Source organism: Camelus bactrianus, chromosome 23 (genome assembly GCF_048773025.1).
Source record: "Camelus bactrianus isolate YW-2024 breed Bactrian camel chromosome 23, ASM4877302v1, whole genome shotgun sequence".
NCBI lineage: Eukaryota > Metazoa > Chordata > Mammalia > Artiodactyla > Camelidae > Camelus > Camelus bactrianus.
The window spans coordinates 686,420-700,865 of NC_133561.1; the positions used below are offsets into that span (position 1 = coordinate 686,420).

At 60.1% G+C, this 14,446-nt stretch overlaps 1 protein-coding gene across 6 annotated transcripts in view; it reads right to left on the reverse strand.

Annotated features, from left to right (window-relative positions):
- Positions 1-8,915: 8,915 nt before the first annotated feature.
- IPO9 (importin 9) overlaps positions 8,916-14,446 on the reverse strand; it is a 37,041-nt gene continuing 31,510 nt past the window's right edge. For 4 of the 6 annotated variants that reach the window (XM_074351504.1, XM_074351502.1, XM_074351506.1 and 1 more), the window contains 9 exons: positions 13,857-14,005; positions 13,354-13,482; positions 12,471-12,746; positions 12,122-12,288; positions 11,406-11,539; positions 10,746-10,868; positions 10,258-10,362; positions 10,089-10,165; positions 8,916-9,803 (listed from right to left, as the gene is read on the reverse strand). In XM_074351504.1, the coding sequence (XP_074207605.1) occupies positions 9,693-9,803; positions 10,089-10,165; positions 10,258-10,362; positions 10,746-10,868; positions 11,406-11,539; positions 12,122-12,288; positions 12,471-12,746; positions 13,354-13,482; positions 13,857-14,005 (1,271 nt within the window). In that variant the 3' untranslated portion in view covers positions 8,916-9,692. Of the gene's footprint in view, positions 9,804-10,088; positions 10,166-10,257; positions 10,363-10,745; positions 10,869-11,405; positions 11,540-12,121; positions 12,311-12,470; positions 12,747-13,353; positions 13,483-13,856; positions 14,006-14,446 lie in introns of those variants that run through there. The other 2 variants (XM_074351503.1, XM_074351505.1) reach the window with 2 other exon arrangements.

A 14,446-nucleotide genomic window follows, 5' to 3' on the forward strand; every position in this document is an offset into this window, starting at 1 on the left:
GAATCTTAAAAAACAAAACAAATGTACAAACACAGCAAAACAGAAGCTGAGTTACAGCTACAGAGAACAGACAGGTGACTACCAGAGGGGAGGGGCTTCCAGGGGGGGAAACAGGTGAGCGAGACTAGGAGGTGCAAACTTCCAGGGACAAAATAAACAAGCCCTGGCTTTGAAATGCACTGTCAGGGTCTAGCCAACGACCAAGCACTAACCTCTGTGTGGTGACGGATGTGACCAGACGTCTGGCAGTGGTCATTCTGAAATGCACAGAAATATCGAGTCACTGTGTTGTGTAACAGGAGCTGACACAGAGTTGTAGGTCAATTATGCTTCAAAACAAACACAAACAAATGAACTGACAGAGAGAGAGGCTGGAATTGCGGTATGGAGGCCGTCAGCGGGTAAGATACCCAGTTCTGAGGTGGACGGCAGGTCCGCACAGGGCTGCAGCGCGCACAGCAGGAGGGGGACGCTCAGCACTGCTGCACATCACACAGGGACGCTGTGAAGAGTGACTGCTCAGTGTTCTCGTCACAAGGAGCGATGGCTCCATCAGCCAGGGGCCCCATGCCCCAACAGCAGATGGGGGTCTTCCCAGTCTCTGAGGCGAGGTAACCAGGGCCACGCGAGGAAGGCCCTACGTAGTTCAGGGAAGGGTGGCCAAACGCAGAGCTGCCCATCCAGGCCCCGTGGATGCGGGCGCCCCACCACACCGGGAAAGCGGGAGGCAGGAGGGGGTGGCTTGTGGTCTGCTGGGGGCAAGTGTGCCTCTGTCCTTGCGCAGGGTGGTTTCGCACGTGCAGCAGACACTGGAGAGCGTGTCCCTTCCCACTGCCTCCTCGCTCCAGACCGCCGGCTCGAGTGCAGGGACCAGCAGCCCTGGGCTCACTGCCGTCCCCGCCCCGCGTGCGCTCCGTCGCTCCGTCGGGGTGGTTGAGGGCCACCTCTCTTGCTCTCTTCCCGCCCAGGCTGGCCGCCTGCAGGTGCTCGGACCCCGCCAGGTCCAGCTTGTCTGCAGCGCCCCTCTTCTGGGTCTTTAGTTTCTCCTTCCTCGGAAGCACCTCAAGTCCCTTCTGTGAAAGCAAAGCAAAGCAAAACGACAGGCTTCTCGGAACTCAGCCCTTTCCAGTTATTTCTCTGCTTTTCTTCTTTTCCTCCAACTAGCTCTTGTCGCAGCTTATAGCCTGGTTGACGCTCCCAGCTCCCTGTGACATCTGGCTGTCACAGCCAGCATCAGTGATTTTCTAACTGCAACATACTAGGAAACTTTTCAGTCCACGTGGTGGGAGGCGGTGAGACGAGGGCAGAGGGTGAGGAAGGAAGGGGCTGTGGGCAGGGCAGAGGGGAGGGACTGGCACTTCTCAGCAGGGGACATGGGAGCCGGAGGCCAGAGCTGAGCCGACTTTGGCCAGGACAGGACAGAGCCACGTGCCACCCAGGGCCACCGGGCTAGGAGGGAGTGAGGAAGCGGCTTGGGTGGGGAGGCTTGGGGCCCTGGAAGCTGGTTGCACAAATCTTCAGGCCTGGAGGGGCTTCACCCTACCTGCTGCAGGCAAAGGCACGTGGAAGCACCCCCTTCTCTGGGCCCGTCTCCTGGCCCTGGCCCTCGGCGAGGGCAGAGGCTCTCCCCAGGGTGCCTGGGGTCTGACGATGATAATACCAACAGCTGACTCCACAAATGAGTGTCCCCTCGTTCAGATGAGGAAACTGGAGTTGGAAGAGGTTAGTTTTCCCAGCCCACACGGCTGGGATCTGGAATGGGACGTCTGAGATTTCAAAGCCCAGGCCCTTCTGCTCCACCTCCTGCCTGTCCTCGAGCAGGTCCACAACACTCGGGGTGTGCCCGCACGCACACCCACTCCCCCCCAGGAGTCCGGGAGCTGGGGGGAAGGCCTGCAGGGGGGAGGCGGGGAAGCAGGTGGAGGGGAGGGCTGGGACCAGGCCTGTGACCCAGTTTGGGCTTGGCCTGGGGCAGCGGTAGGAGTGCTCTGCTGAGTCATCTGCTGCTGGGCCGGGTGACCAGCCCAGGCTTCCCAGACGCCAACCCCTTTCCCGCTCCTCTTCAGATAGGAGCAGACTGACCTGGGCACCCCCAAGGCCCTCCTTCCCGTCTCTGTTCCAGAGGCTCCTGCCCCACCCCGCTCCCTGGCCCCATGGTTTGAGCCAGGCCATCCTGAGATCAGAGTAACTCCCTGCCCCTCACTTGCCTGTGGTCAGTCAGGGCTCTCTTCATAACCCAGGACTAGCCTGCCCTCCTCCTCCCCGTGGGCCTGTCCACCCAGCTCCTTCAGACAGGTCCTCGCACGGGCCTCTCCTCTGTCTGGTGTAATCTCATTACAGCGAAGCACTGGGGTCTCCTGGATCCCACTGCAACACCATAAGCAAACATTTCTCCTCCATTGGAAGTTCTTCCTGGTGTCTAGCTTGAACCTTTCTTGCTGTAAATGGCCCTCTGGGTGGGAGGGGTGTGGGGAGCGGAGGGGCAGTGGGGATCAGCTCCTGGTCAGGATTTTGATCAATGCCTTTGCAGGGTCACCTCTCCCAGAACGCCAGGCTTCGGCTTCTTTGCAGAGTCCCAGGACTGTCCAAGCAAAACGTGGGCAGCCAGAGCCCAGGAGAGGGGGTGGAGGGTGGGCGGCCAGGCTGGCTAGGGTGGCAGCTGTGAACAGCCTGCTCCCGTGGCTGTGGGAGCAGCAGCGGCTCCGGTCCAGCCCAGCCGGCAGGGCCGACGGGGTGGGGTGGGGGGGGAGCCAGGTTATCTCTCAAACAACCTCACTCAGTATGCAGCCCTGCCCCCCGGGCAGGGTGGGGGCAGACAAGTGCTATTTTGGGACCTGGGGGTAAGAGAGGAGGAGGCTCTGTTTACAGCTCCCCTGGGCCTGTCCCCGTTCCCTCTCCTGGGAAGGTCTGGGGACATGGGCCTCAGCCTTCCACTGACCTTTTCTACCTGGGGCCTGTTTTCAGCCTAGCGCTGCGGTAACCCTCTGCACAGGTGGGAACTGGTGGTCTTCCTTGGCGAGACCAGCTTTGTATGGGCAGGTTCAGGCGGTGGGAGCCGTGCTGGACTTGGACCAGAGTAACCACAGCCACGTGGACACACGAGGCAGCGCTGTGCAGTCGGTCAGTCCGTGCGACAGATGTGACCAGCACACATTCCTGCACACCGGGAGACGGAGGCCCGGATCCTGAAGCAGATGGCCAGCAGAGCCAGGGTGCATGGCCCATGCTCGGAACCACCAGCCAGGGCGGAAGCCCAGCTCCACTACTTACTGGCTCTGCAGACTTGGAGGGACCGCCTAACCCCTTTGGCCTCAACTTCCTCACTGGTCAACGGACCAGGGCTCAGCCAAACCCACCAGAACCCCCCAGTCAGCGGGCAGAGGTGCCCTGGTCCTTCTCTCTCCCTCTTCAACGGAAAATGGATCTACTCAAGGTCACATGGCAGGTCGCTGGTAGGACTGGGTGCTCAAATGAGCGTCCGCCGTGAGGCCAGGAGCCAGGTGAGGGGCGCAGACACAACACCAGGTGTGCAAGACACACATTTATTTTCCTTTAATCAAATTAAGTCAGACCGCGTCTCCATCCTGCCAGCTGGTGGCGAGTTGGCTCTGTTGTTGCATAACACAGCAGGACCCTCTGGGCCGTCCTGGGACAGACCCCTCCATGCCCTCCACCTGTCTCTCTGCAGAACTTTAGTCAAAGAATACACTGCATCAGAGCAGTGAGAAAACACAGAAACAAGGGAAACCACTCAAGCAAGACCAAACAGTAACAGTTCAGCCATTAAACAAAGTCAGGGACCCTCAGTTCCTCCTCGAGGGCTAGAGATCATATTCCGAGCCACGCGTGGCCCTGTCCTGCAGACACCTGAAACCCCCACCGGGCAGAGGTCGACTGTGTGTTGACCAGACTGTGGCCATGACAGAAGCTGCCACGATTCCGAGAACTGGACTCAAGAAAATGGGAGCCGACCCTGGAGCTGAAGAGTAACTGCACTTAAAACAATCAAGATGCTGCTGACCAGTCACCGCAGGACGGATCTCAAATGCCTGTCAGAGCGGACCGTGCCCTTCTGCACACAGCCCCTCCCTCCCAGCCCCTGTGCACCCCTGAAGCCCCCCTTTAAAAGCTCTCGCCCTGATCGGCAGGGGGAAGCTGGCTTTTGGACACGTGTCTGGCTTCTCCCTAGGTAGTGGCCTCTTGAATAAAAGCAAACTTTCCTTTCCTACCAACACTGGTCTCTAGAGTACTGGCTTCCTAGTGCAGAGCAGCTGAATCCGAGGTCAGCAACACCACTACGGTTTGCTCCGCCTGACAGGATCAGAAGGCCCCAGGATCTCACACAGCACAAGACGCAGGGGTGGGCCCTGCAGCCCCGTGCCCACGGGCTCTGCTGATAGAAGCCCCGGGACCCTCGAGGCCCGCACCCTCGGCTCGGCTCACGCACCCAGGCAGCCCTGGTGCCCCGCGTCCAGCCTCCCCAGGGACGCCGCAGGCACATCCTCAGGCAGGTCTCTGCCAGGGGCCGGGCAGGGCCCTCACCACTCACAGGCCCCATCGACTTCTGCCCCGTTCTTGTCTTCTGGGACCCCTCTCCCTTCCCCTCTCCCTCGTCCTCCAAGATCGTGGGCCTAGTCTCAGTTCACGCAAGATTTCCACACAGGCTCCTGAAGCCAGCTACCCTCGGACAGCTCTGCTTCCCGGGCAAGAGCAACGAAGGCAGGGAAACAAGGAGAGCTCAGCTGTGTTCTCGGAACAAATGGAGGGAGAAAACCTGGTGAAGACAAACACACTGACCATTCACAACGTCACGTAGGTGATCGCGTCAAAGCCCTGCTTAGCAGGGGGAAGGCAGGTGCTGCAGCCACCAACTCTTCTGTCCCCTGCCCCCAGGCAGGGCTGCTGGACCCTCGCAGAGGCGGCCTCCCCGAGTCTCACGCAGTCCCCAGTGTAGCAGTGGCATCTGTGAAGCTGAACTGAGTCATCTAAGCTGGTGAGTCAGCGAGGCTGCCAAACAGAGCTTTCAGCGACTGGGTGGGGGTCCAGGCCGAGACAGCCCCCGCCCCAGGCTCCCTGAGGAACCCTCTTTACTCCCAGCCACAGCCCCGAGGGAGGTATCACTTCCACTTTCCAGCGGAGACCAAGGACCGGGGGTTTCACCAACCCCAGCCATGATGTCATGCCGCAGGGGCTTCCTCGCCCTGCCGATCTGCCTGGGCTCCTCACCGCCTTCCCGCCTGCAGCACACCTGGACAGCTACCGCTCGAAAAGGCCTCGTGTGATCTGTCATTTTAGGAGAACAGTAATGCCACCCCCTTTCCACCTACTCAAAAAAAAAAAAAAAAAAAAAATTGGAACGTGAGGTCCTGGGTAGATGATTAATGTTGAACGCGTACCAACCCATCAGAGAACGGTAAATAATTCACCAATTTCTGAATTTTATCAACAATTTTTTTGGCTGCTTTGTGACTGGACTCCTAACAAGTGTGGTTAAGGTCTGGTGGGAAGGGGTGTCCCCGCGAGATGCCAAGTCAGCGTCCAGCCCCCGCTGGGCGCCCCCGCCAACAGGCAGGGACTTGCGGTGACGTGACGCCCTTAACGGCGGCCGTCCCACGGGGCCGCTCCTCCCCTCGTCCAGGCGCGCCCGGACTCCTGCTGCTCACCGGCACCGCTGCCGCTGCCGCGCCCAGACCAGCGTGCACCCCCTCCCCAAGCCGGGGGCCCAGTCACCCTTCTGGTCGCATCACGACTGTCAGAACGCTTTCTAGAACGTAAGCCTCATGCCACTTCTCTGCATAAATGCTTGTGAGGTCTCCCGCTCCGGAGAGGACCCTTTACCATCCGGCCCTCCCTTGTGCCTCCAGCTATTTCTGGCCAAGACCCCTGTGAGCCAGTACTCTCCCAACACTCCCACCCCTCTGGAGCTCAGAGCGCAGCTGCACTCCTTCCCAGCCCTCGAGGCTCTTTTCTCCAGCAGGTCCCACCCCGCCTGACCTCCAGGCAAGGGCACGGGGAGGCAGGGCGGAGGGCTGGTGGACTAGAACCTCTCCTGCCGTGCGACCTCGGGCAGGTTAACACTCAGCACCCTCGCACCTCAATTTCATCAACTTGGAAACGAGACAGACACGACCCCCTGCTTTGTAAGGTTATTAGAGCTGACCCTCGACCACCACAGGTCTGAGCCACGCGGGTCCACATCTACCCGCACTTTCTCAGTAGTAAACACCGCAGGACTGCACCGTCACGGCTGGATCTGCGCACACGGGGGGCTGAGCACTAGCAGGGACCGCTCCAACACCCTCCCCAACCACGTCCAAGGGTCAGCTGCAGAAGGCCTAAATGATAACCCAGGTGACACGCAGGACGTCCTAGCCCTGGCGTTTGGCAAGTGCTTCTGGAATGCCAGCCTGTCTGCCCACCACCTGCACACGCTCGCCTCCCCCACCGGCCTCCGCCATCACCACCAACCACTCTGAGCCCAGAACTTACTTCCCACACGACGCTACCCACATTTACTGTCCTACTTCTGATCCCCGAGGGGACTAGCTCCGTGGGGGAGAGCAACAAGGCTCTCCAGCACCCAGCACTGGCCTTGCTTGTAACAGAGGCTCCACATTTGCTGTAATAGGGCAAAACAGAGTAGCCAGAAACTGGCTGTGTGGTAATCATCCACTTAACGGCCACAGGCCCACTGGCTGGGGTGAGAATTGCGGGCTCCTTCACTGGGCAACTCCCTAACCTTCCAGAGCAGTCTCCTGGTCTTCCTGGTCCTTCGAGCTTCTTTTCTGGACACGATTCAGGTCTTCCACCTGGTTTCCTCTTGCAGACGGGCCTCCTCCACCTGGGAGCCCAGGTTGGGCACCAGAACGGAACAGAGCGCTCTGAGTCCACTGCTGGGCACAGGAAGGCCAGATGAGCGTACACGCCGCTCTGGACAGCGTGTCTGCTGCCCCAGCCTTGCCCACGCTGGGGTTTTGTGAAGACACGCAGACAGCTCCGGACGCCATCGCGCCCATTACCGGCGTGCGGGCGCAGGGTGGCTGTTACTCCACTCTCTCTCACAGACGCTCCTGGCAATCTGCGTTTTCAGAGAACTGCCTTACATAAAGATTCTGCCCATTTTTGCAGTGCACAGGGGTATCTGTGTAGGCCCCAAGCGACCACCCTTCCCAGGGCTTTCCTGTTTCTTGAGTTGGATCAGCACCTCTCCCTCGCCTAGTACTACTCTTGTAAATGGCCTCAAGTTCTCCTTTGGAAGAGGTAGGGCCAAAAATCTTCACCAGCCACTTACATCAAAGGAGGGGCCGAGGCTGGGAGAGCCTTGGGGCACGTCACAGACCAGCCCACAGTGGGCTCACGTGCGTCTGACAGCTGGCTACTCACTCCTGCCTTCCTCCTGCTCCGATTCCCCACGTCCAGATCCCCACGTCCAGATCGTATCTGTTCTGCTAATAACACCAGCCCCCGAGGCCAGCTCGGCACGACCTGCTCTTAAGACCTATTAAATGCCGTCTGTTCAACTCGGTCACTCGCGTCCGCCTGAGTCACGGCCGGCTCACTCCTCGCTGGCCCCCTGGCTGAGGCCGGCGGCCTCTGCTGGACTTTGGCTCCCACCCGCCGTTCAGTTCCCTCCCAGGGAGCTTCCCAGGAAAGCCCTGGTGTCCCAGCTGCGGTCCCCCGGGTCTCAGAACAGCCGCATGTTACCATCATCCCCCAGCTGTCTTCCCGGGAGCCTCCCCTCCTTCTAACCGAGCAGCTTGCCCTTTCATGCTGAAGTTAGCTTCCTCTGGCCAAGAAGACAGGACGCAAAAGAGGAGCTAGAGTTCAACTGCCTGTCCCCACAGGGGCCTCCTTCCTGCTCGGACAATGGGAACCATCTCCCAACTCCCTCCCTCATCAGTGGGATGGGATGATGCCCCCACGCATGCACCTGCTGTAAAGGCAGATGGGAAAGCGAATGTGAAAGCTCTGGAAACACGGGGCTGTGCCTGAGCACCACGGGGTCCGAGACCCTCTGCTCTCAGCCATGGCGTGTCCTGGGGCAGGGCTGGCCCCTAAGGGACGCTAGGACCCTTTCCTTCAGGATTCAAGATCTCGAGGCCCCTGGCCCAGGGCCGACCTGGAGGCAGGGAGGAGTCGAGGCCCAGAGACGGTCTGGCACCAGACACGACTGCTTCTAACAGGTTGAAGCTGCTGGCATGAGACCGTTCTTTTGTGCCAAATCAAGGTTGGTTGACTTGGCCTCTTGGAACCCAGCTGGCATTGCCTGGAGGTCCGCAACTGTAGAGGGAGCCTCTGGGCACCGGCCAGCCATCACTCCCCCAGAATCCGCAGCTCCCGCTGCGCAGGGCAGAGTCAGTGCTGGCCTGGGGACCCAGCCACACTGTGAACACAGGCCCGTAGGCTATTTCCAACCGCCCCCCCGCCCCAGAGGTGGGGTGAGCAGCAGGGACACCTACTGGCCCCAGGTCACTACTGGCTGAAGTCCTTGGGCTCCCACAACAGTCCTGCAAGATAAGTGCCCACAGGGGGCCCTTTCCTGGAAAACAGAGTCAAGTTCACTTCATATCCTGTTTCCTACTTGTGAGACCACCAACCGAAAGAGACATTCTGTAGCTGTTAAAAAAGGGCACTGGGTGTGGGCCCGACCGAAAGGAGCCGGCTCTCACTTCTTCCCCGTGAATTTTATCCTCATTCACCTTTGAATCCACAACAGACTAAACTCCTAAGTGAGGGACCGCCCTTAGAGATGCCTGACTGGACACCACCCCGTCTCCGACGGTCATCTCGACAAGGCTTGCTGAAGCACACGGGGGTCTGAGCGGCTCTACCTACTCTTCTCCGTGTCTGTATCTTCCTTCTAAAAGGAACGGGAGGCAGAGGTGCGCAGACACCTTGCACCATGCGGACTAAACTCATTTGTAAAGATTGCTTTACTCTCCTAGAAAAATACACATTGCAAATTTGAGGGCTACAACTTAACCACTTGAGAGGGTTCCTGAGGAAGCGGGGACCTCTGCACGTCAGACTGCATGGTAATGTGGGGAGACATATTAAATATAGTTGGGTCAGGAGGACTTAAAAAAAAATGTTTTTCCCAATTTTTTTCTTTCTAAAAAAGGAAAACCAAGTTGCCATCTGTCTGGCTTGCCCTGTGTGCATGGACATGGAGGAACAGCTTCAGGAGGGGCTGCCATGCGACGAGGCAGAACCGACGTCCGGGAGGAGAGGCCCCCGGGGCTCCTTCCTCTCGCTCCTGAGACCCCGGCGTCTGTGGCGGAGGGCGGAGGGCACACCTCTCTCAAGGGTGTTCCTACCCGGACACGTGAGATGTCCTACGAAGGTAAACAGGTCTGTTTTAGAACATAAATGGTCCTGTGCTCCTGGGCCGGGGCAAAGTAATCCATGACACACACTCCTTCTGGGCAGCCTGTTTCCGGACTGGCCAGCAGAGGACTCTAGGAACAGAGGTGGGGGACGGTCGGGGGGAGGAAGGTTCTTCGGGGGCCTCTGGAAAGGGTCCTTTGTCCCAGCATTCCTTAGCGACAGCACTAAGTGGGCTTGTCTGAACGGACACTGTCACTCTGCAAAGGCCAAGGGCCAGGTCACGAGGCCACTCTAGGTTGAGAGAAAAGTGCATCTCACGGCCAGGAAGCGCTGCGAACCGGTGTGGCCGGGCCAGGGGGGGCCAGTTAGATGCCGATGGTCTGCAGCACCCGCCTCTCGCCATCGCTGAGGTGGCCCGAGAACACGGCGTAGCAGGGCTGCTGTGCGAACTGGCACAGGAAGTCCGTGAGGTACGCCTGCGGGGGAAGGGGTGGTCACCCAGGGGCCTGGCCCCGCGTGGGGACACACACAGAGCCTCCCACCCTCCCGGAGGGCGCGGAGGTTCCACAGGGGGCCGCATGCACAGGGCTGCACGGGACTGGATCTCGCAGTCCGCCCGAGGACAGGGCCTCAGGACACGAGGCCACAGCACTGGTGGGAGAAGCCCACGTGCAGAGCCTGGGTCACCCTTAGCCTTGACGGCGGAGCAGGATGGGTGAGCCTGGACTGGCTCGCCAGGCATCTTCCCTGGGTGGCCTCACCTGGAGGTCGATCTGATAGAGGGGGTCCTTCAGGGCATCAGGGTCGTCTTCCTCATCGTCCTCGTAGTAATCCTCCTCTGCCAGAAACACCACGCGCGGTCAGGGCCAGCGCACGCCGAGGGCCCTGGGGCGCCCAGTTCTTGGTGCCACCGTGCAGGGCACTGCTTACCGTATTTACTCGTAGCAAGGATGTCCGACAGGAGCTGGCCAGCAAGCCCGTCCTCCTCCTCGTCCTCGTCCTCCTCCTGGTCCTCCCACATGTCATTGGCATCATCTGTGGGAAACAAGAAGCAGCTGGAGCGCACACACCCTCTCCCCACACCCAGACCGGCCAGGACAGGACGGCCCGAGGGTCTCTGCACCGCTCCTGCAGTCCCCCTGCAGTCCCAGGGGGGAGAGGCCTGCGGGGTGGGGGCAAGCCCTCCCCAGTGAGTCTGAATGCGAGACAGGGCATGTTCCGGTGGGGAGAGAGCAGGCAAGAGGCTGTGTCTGGAGGACAATCTGACCAGGAAGGGCCTGCCTCCTGGCTGCTCCAGACCCTGCACACAGCATGGCCAGCCCTGGACAGGCCACGAGGGACTCGACAGCCCCAGTGGAGAGTCTGAAAGTCTGTGAGTTGACAGCCAGGTGCGAGTCCCCGGGGAGCCCGCACGGCACCTGGGCCCCAGCCCGCGGGTGTGGCCTGGCGGGCGGCATTTGCCTCCATGACGCTCGACAGCTCGTTGATGATCAGCTTCAGGATCTTGACCAGCAGGGGGACGTTCGTCCAGCGCTCGGGGTCTGGGGAGGGAGAGGGTGGCTTCCATCAGACCGCCACCGGGCCGCTCCTCCCACAGCGCCCAGGCTTCCCACGCCCCACACCGCCTCCAGCCGCCAGGGACAACTTAAATAACTCCATTCTGTTCACATCAGGAGGGCTCAGAAGTCAGGGGAGATGAGAGAACAGGAAGCCCTGGTCGTGAGGCTTGGACAGCAGGGCAGCGCAGGTGGTAACAAGCCCGTAGCAGAGAGGGCAGCTCTGCGTTCACTGCCCACCACGCGTTGGGGCCATAAGCCAAAAGCAATCCAGTAACAGATGGACTGACAGTGGGTGTCCAGGCCCGAGGGGAGCCAAGCTGGGGTGCTTGTCCTTGAGACTGCTTTTGTCCCTTCTCAGCAACGGGAAGGAACCAAGCGTTCCAATCCACTGTTTACCTAGTCTCTGCTTCCTATCAGCCCCCCACTAACAACCATGCTCTAAAAACAGGAGTCACAGTCCATCCCGCTTCCAGCCCCAGGGTCCTGAGCCCCAGTGAGGGCCGGGGATGCGTCACCCACTCTTGGCCGACTTGGAGCGGGTGCGGACGCCCTCATCCAGGCCGTAGATCTCCTCGCCCTTCACGCGTATGTCCTGCAGCCGCCTGTCGTCCGCGGTGATGCCATGCTGGAGCAGCTTGCACAGCGCCACGGAGCTGCAGGGGAAGACTGGGTCAGGCCGCCCCATGGCTCCCTCCGAGGGCACCGCACCTCTGTCGCACTAGAGAGAGGGCATCTGCGGATGGTGTGCTGAGAGCAGAGCTGGAGCGGGCCAAGAGTCCACGCGGGAGGTGCGCGGGGTATGGGAACCACAGACAGAAGTCCAGGAGGGGAAGCTAGAGAGCCTCTTCACCAAGAGAGGAGGCCGCCAGCAGTGCTTGGCTGGTGGAGTCGGGGGCAGAGGAGGGTCTCCAGCCAGCAGAGGTCAAAAACATATGGTCTGGGGGTGGGGAGGGTAGAGTTCAGTGGCGGAGCGCAGGCTTAGCATGCACCAGGCCCTGGGTTCGATCCCTGGAACTGCCATTAAATGAATACATACATAAACCTAATTACCTACCCCGCCCTTCCCCGCCAAAAAACACACAGTCTACTGGTGCGGCTGTATTTTGGGAACTTCAAGATGGCAGCTCCTTGAACATACAGTCAGCGATAAAGAAACAATGGGCAAAGGGGACCCAAGGAGCAGGTCGGCACGGCAAGGAGGGGAGAGGATCGGCGAGGGGCAGGCGAGGCCCCACCTGACTTTGCCCTCGTACTGCCCGTAGAACAGGTGCTGCCGGCTGGTCCACTCGGCCATCACGAATTCCAGGGCGGGCTTGCCGGTGGGTCCCGGGAGGCTGCACAGGAACTCCAGGAGGGGCTCCAGCTGAGTGTGCACCAGGTGGGCGAACACCATGATCAGGGACTGTGGAGGACAAGGAGGACGCCTACTTCCGAGGGTCAGCAGACGACAGGGCCTGGGCCGGCCGGTCAAGAGCTGGGGGACGTGGCCACTTTCCCGTCGATGTTCCCTGGGCCGGTGCAAGGGCGCTGGGCTTGCCGGCTCCACAAGGGCAGCGCAGTCCGGGGCGCCATCCGTCCACCTACCTGCATGACGCTGAGCGTCTCCGCCTGCTGCATCTTGCTGAGGATGGCACGGAGAATCTGGTCGAGGTTCTCCCCCAGCTCCTGCCCGGCCTTGGAGATGAGGGTGGACACGAGGCGGCCCACAAAGGCGGCGGTGAACTCAGAGGTGCGGGGGTCCAGGAGCTGGCTCACCACCTGCATCACGTACCACAGCCCACTGTGGCCCTGCTCATCGCGCCACTGGGCCACCTGCTCCAGCGCCACCGACACATAGGCCCGCAGGCACTCTCCGCCGTTCTGCAGGACGAGGGAGGCAAGCGGGTCAGCAGAAGTGAAGCCCGAGGCCTCCGTCTGCAGGGGCACAGACGCTCAGGCCCGGGTCTCGAGGCCGGCGAGCCTGTAGGGGCCGTGCTGGGCTCACCCCACCGGAGTCGGGAACGCAGTACAGACAGACGTGCACTACCTGTCCCCGCTGCACTCGTCAGCTACCTCAGAAGCACAGATTTCCGATCAAAGGGACAGTGGACAAGCCAGCCGAGTTTCACCATAAAGATCTCGCCCTGGCACTGAACAAATATCTAAGAGAGCAAAGACTGGGGCGTCTACAGGTCTTCACGGGAATGAAGACAGACCTTACACAGACCACCATCTGCCTAGAGACACCCAAAGCGCATCCATTTGCTGACTTTATCAACAGAAGCATCTTATGGCCCCAGGTCCACAGGCCTGTAACCTCTCCTGTCGCAGCAGTACCCAGACCCAGACCCAGACGGCAGGGTGCCTGGCACCCACACCTCTAAGCTGCTCAGAATGCTTGGCTTTTGCAGGCTTCCCAAGTTCTTTGGGTAAACACAGATTTGAGAGGTGAGCTTCTCCACCTGCTCTGTGCTGGCCACGCTGGTACCTGCATGGTGGCATTGTCGTCCGTGTGGAGGGTGCACTGGGCCACGGCAGGGAAAGCCTGGCAGATGAGAAGCTGGGAAAGGGGGGGCTTCGTATTCCGCACCACCGTGGTCAGGATGTCGATGGCTGTCTGCAGGACAGAAGACAGAGTCAGAACTGTCCCTGGGGTGGGGGGCCCACCAACCAGGATCCTCACTGCATGGATCCCACCTAGCAACCCAGAGGGAGCTCGTTAATAAAAGGCAAGTTTCTGAAGAAAAAGAGAGCAGACGGCATCTCGGCCTCTGCGTGACGCTCGTTATTTGAGATGCCGTGGACAATCAGGTATGGTGTGGTGACAGCGGTTCGATTCCCTGAGAGCACTGTGGGAATGAGAGCCACTTCTTAGGCCTGAGAGTCCCTGTGGGTGAAGCAGCCAGGCAGCGGCGAGGCTCGGCAAGATGTGCAGCCTCCCTGTCCCCCTCCCTTCCACAGCCACGCCAGCCATGCCGACGGCGGACTCACCGCACAGAGCCCGGCGGGGATCTTGTCTGTGGGGGCCTGCATGATGCTGACCAGAGTGGGAATCAGCCTCATCTGCATTGGGCCCTGACAGGCCTCAATCTGGGACAGCTCCTTGAAGATGTCTTGAGCCAACGAGGCGACCACAGGATCTGAAGTGGGCGAGGCAACACGGACCCCGCCTGACGGTCTGCATGTGTGTCTGGCTGAACCATACCTGCCGTTGGCCCCCACCCAAGGTAACGCATCACACACATGGGGCCTGGGGGCACGAGCGACACGAGGACCGGGGAGCACTGCTCAGTGTCGGGGGGCAGGGAGCGCGTGGTCGTGCCAGCACCAGCTTCTCCCAGGATAAAATCTGGCTCTCTTCCCGGGACAAAGCTTTAATGTCTAAGATCTTGTGAAACTTAGATTGATTATGAAACCAAATGCTTAAGGGAAAAAAAGCCCCACTGATTCTTGGTTAAGATATCAAAGTTTCAGAGACAGCCTGAACCCTGACTTTCCCCAGGTTTCTGTGTCAAGGAGGACCTCAGACATCTCTGCGGGGGTCCATGGTGGATGAGAACTGCCAAAGCCATTTAGGGCAA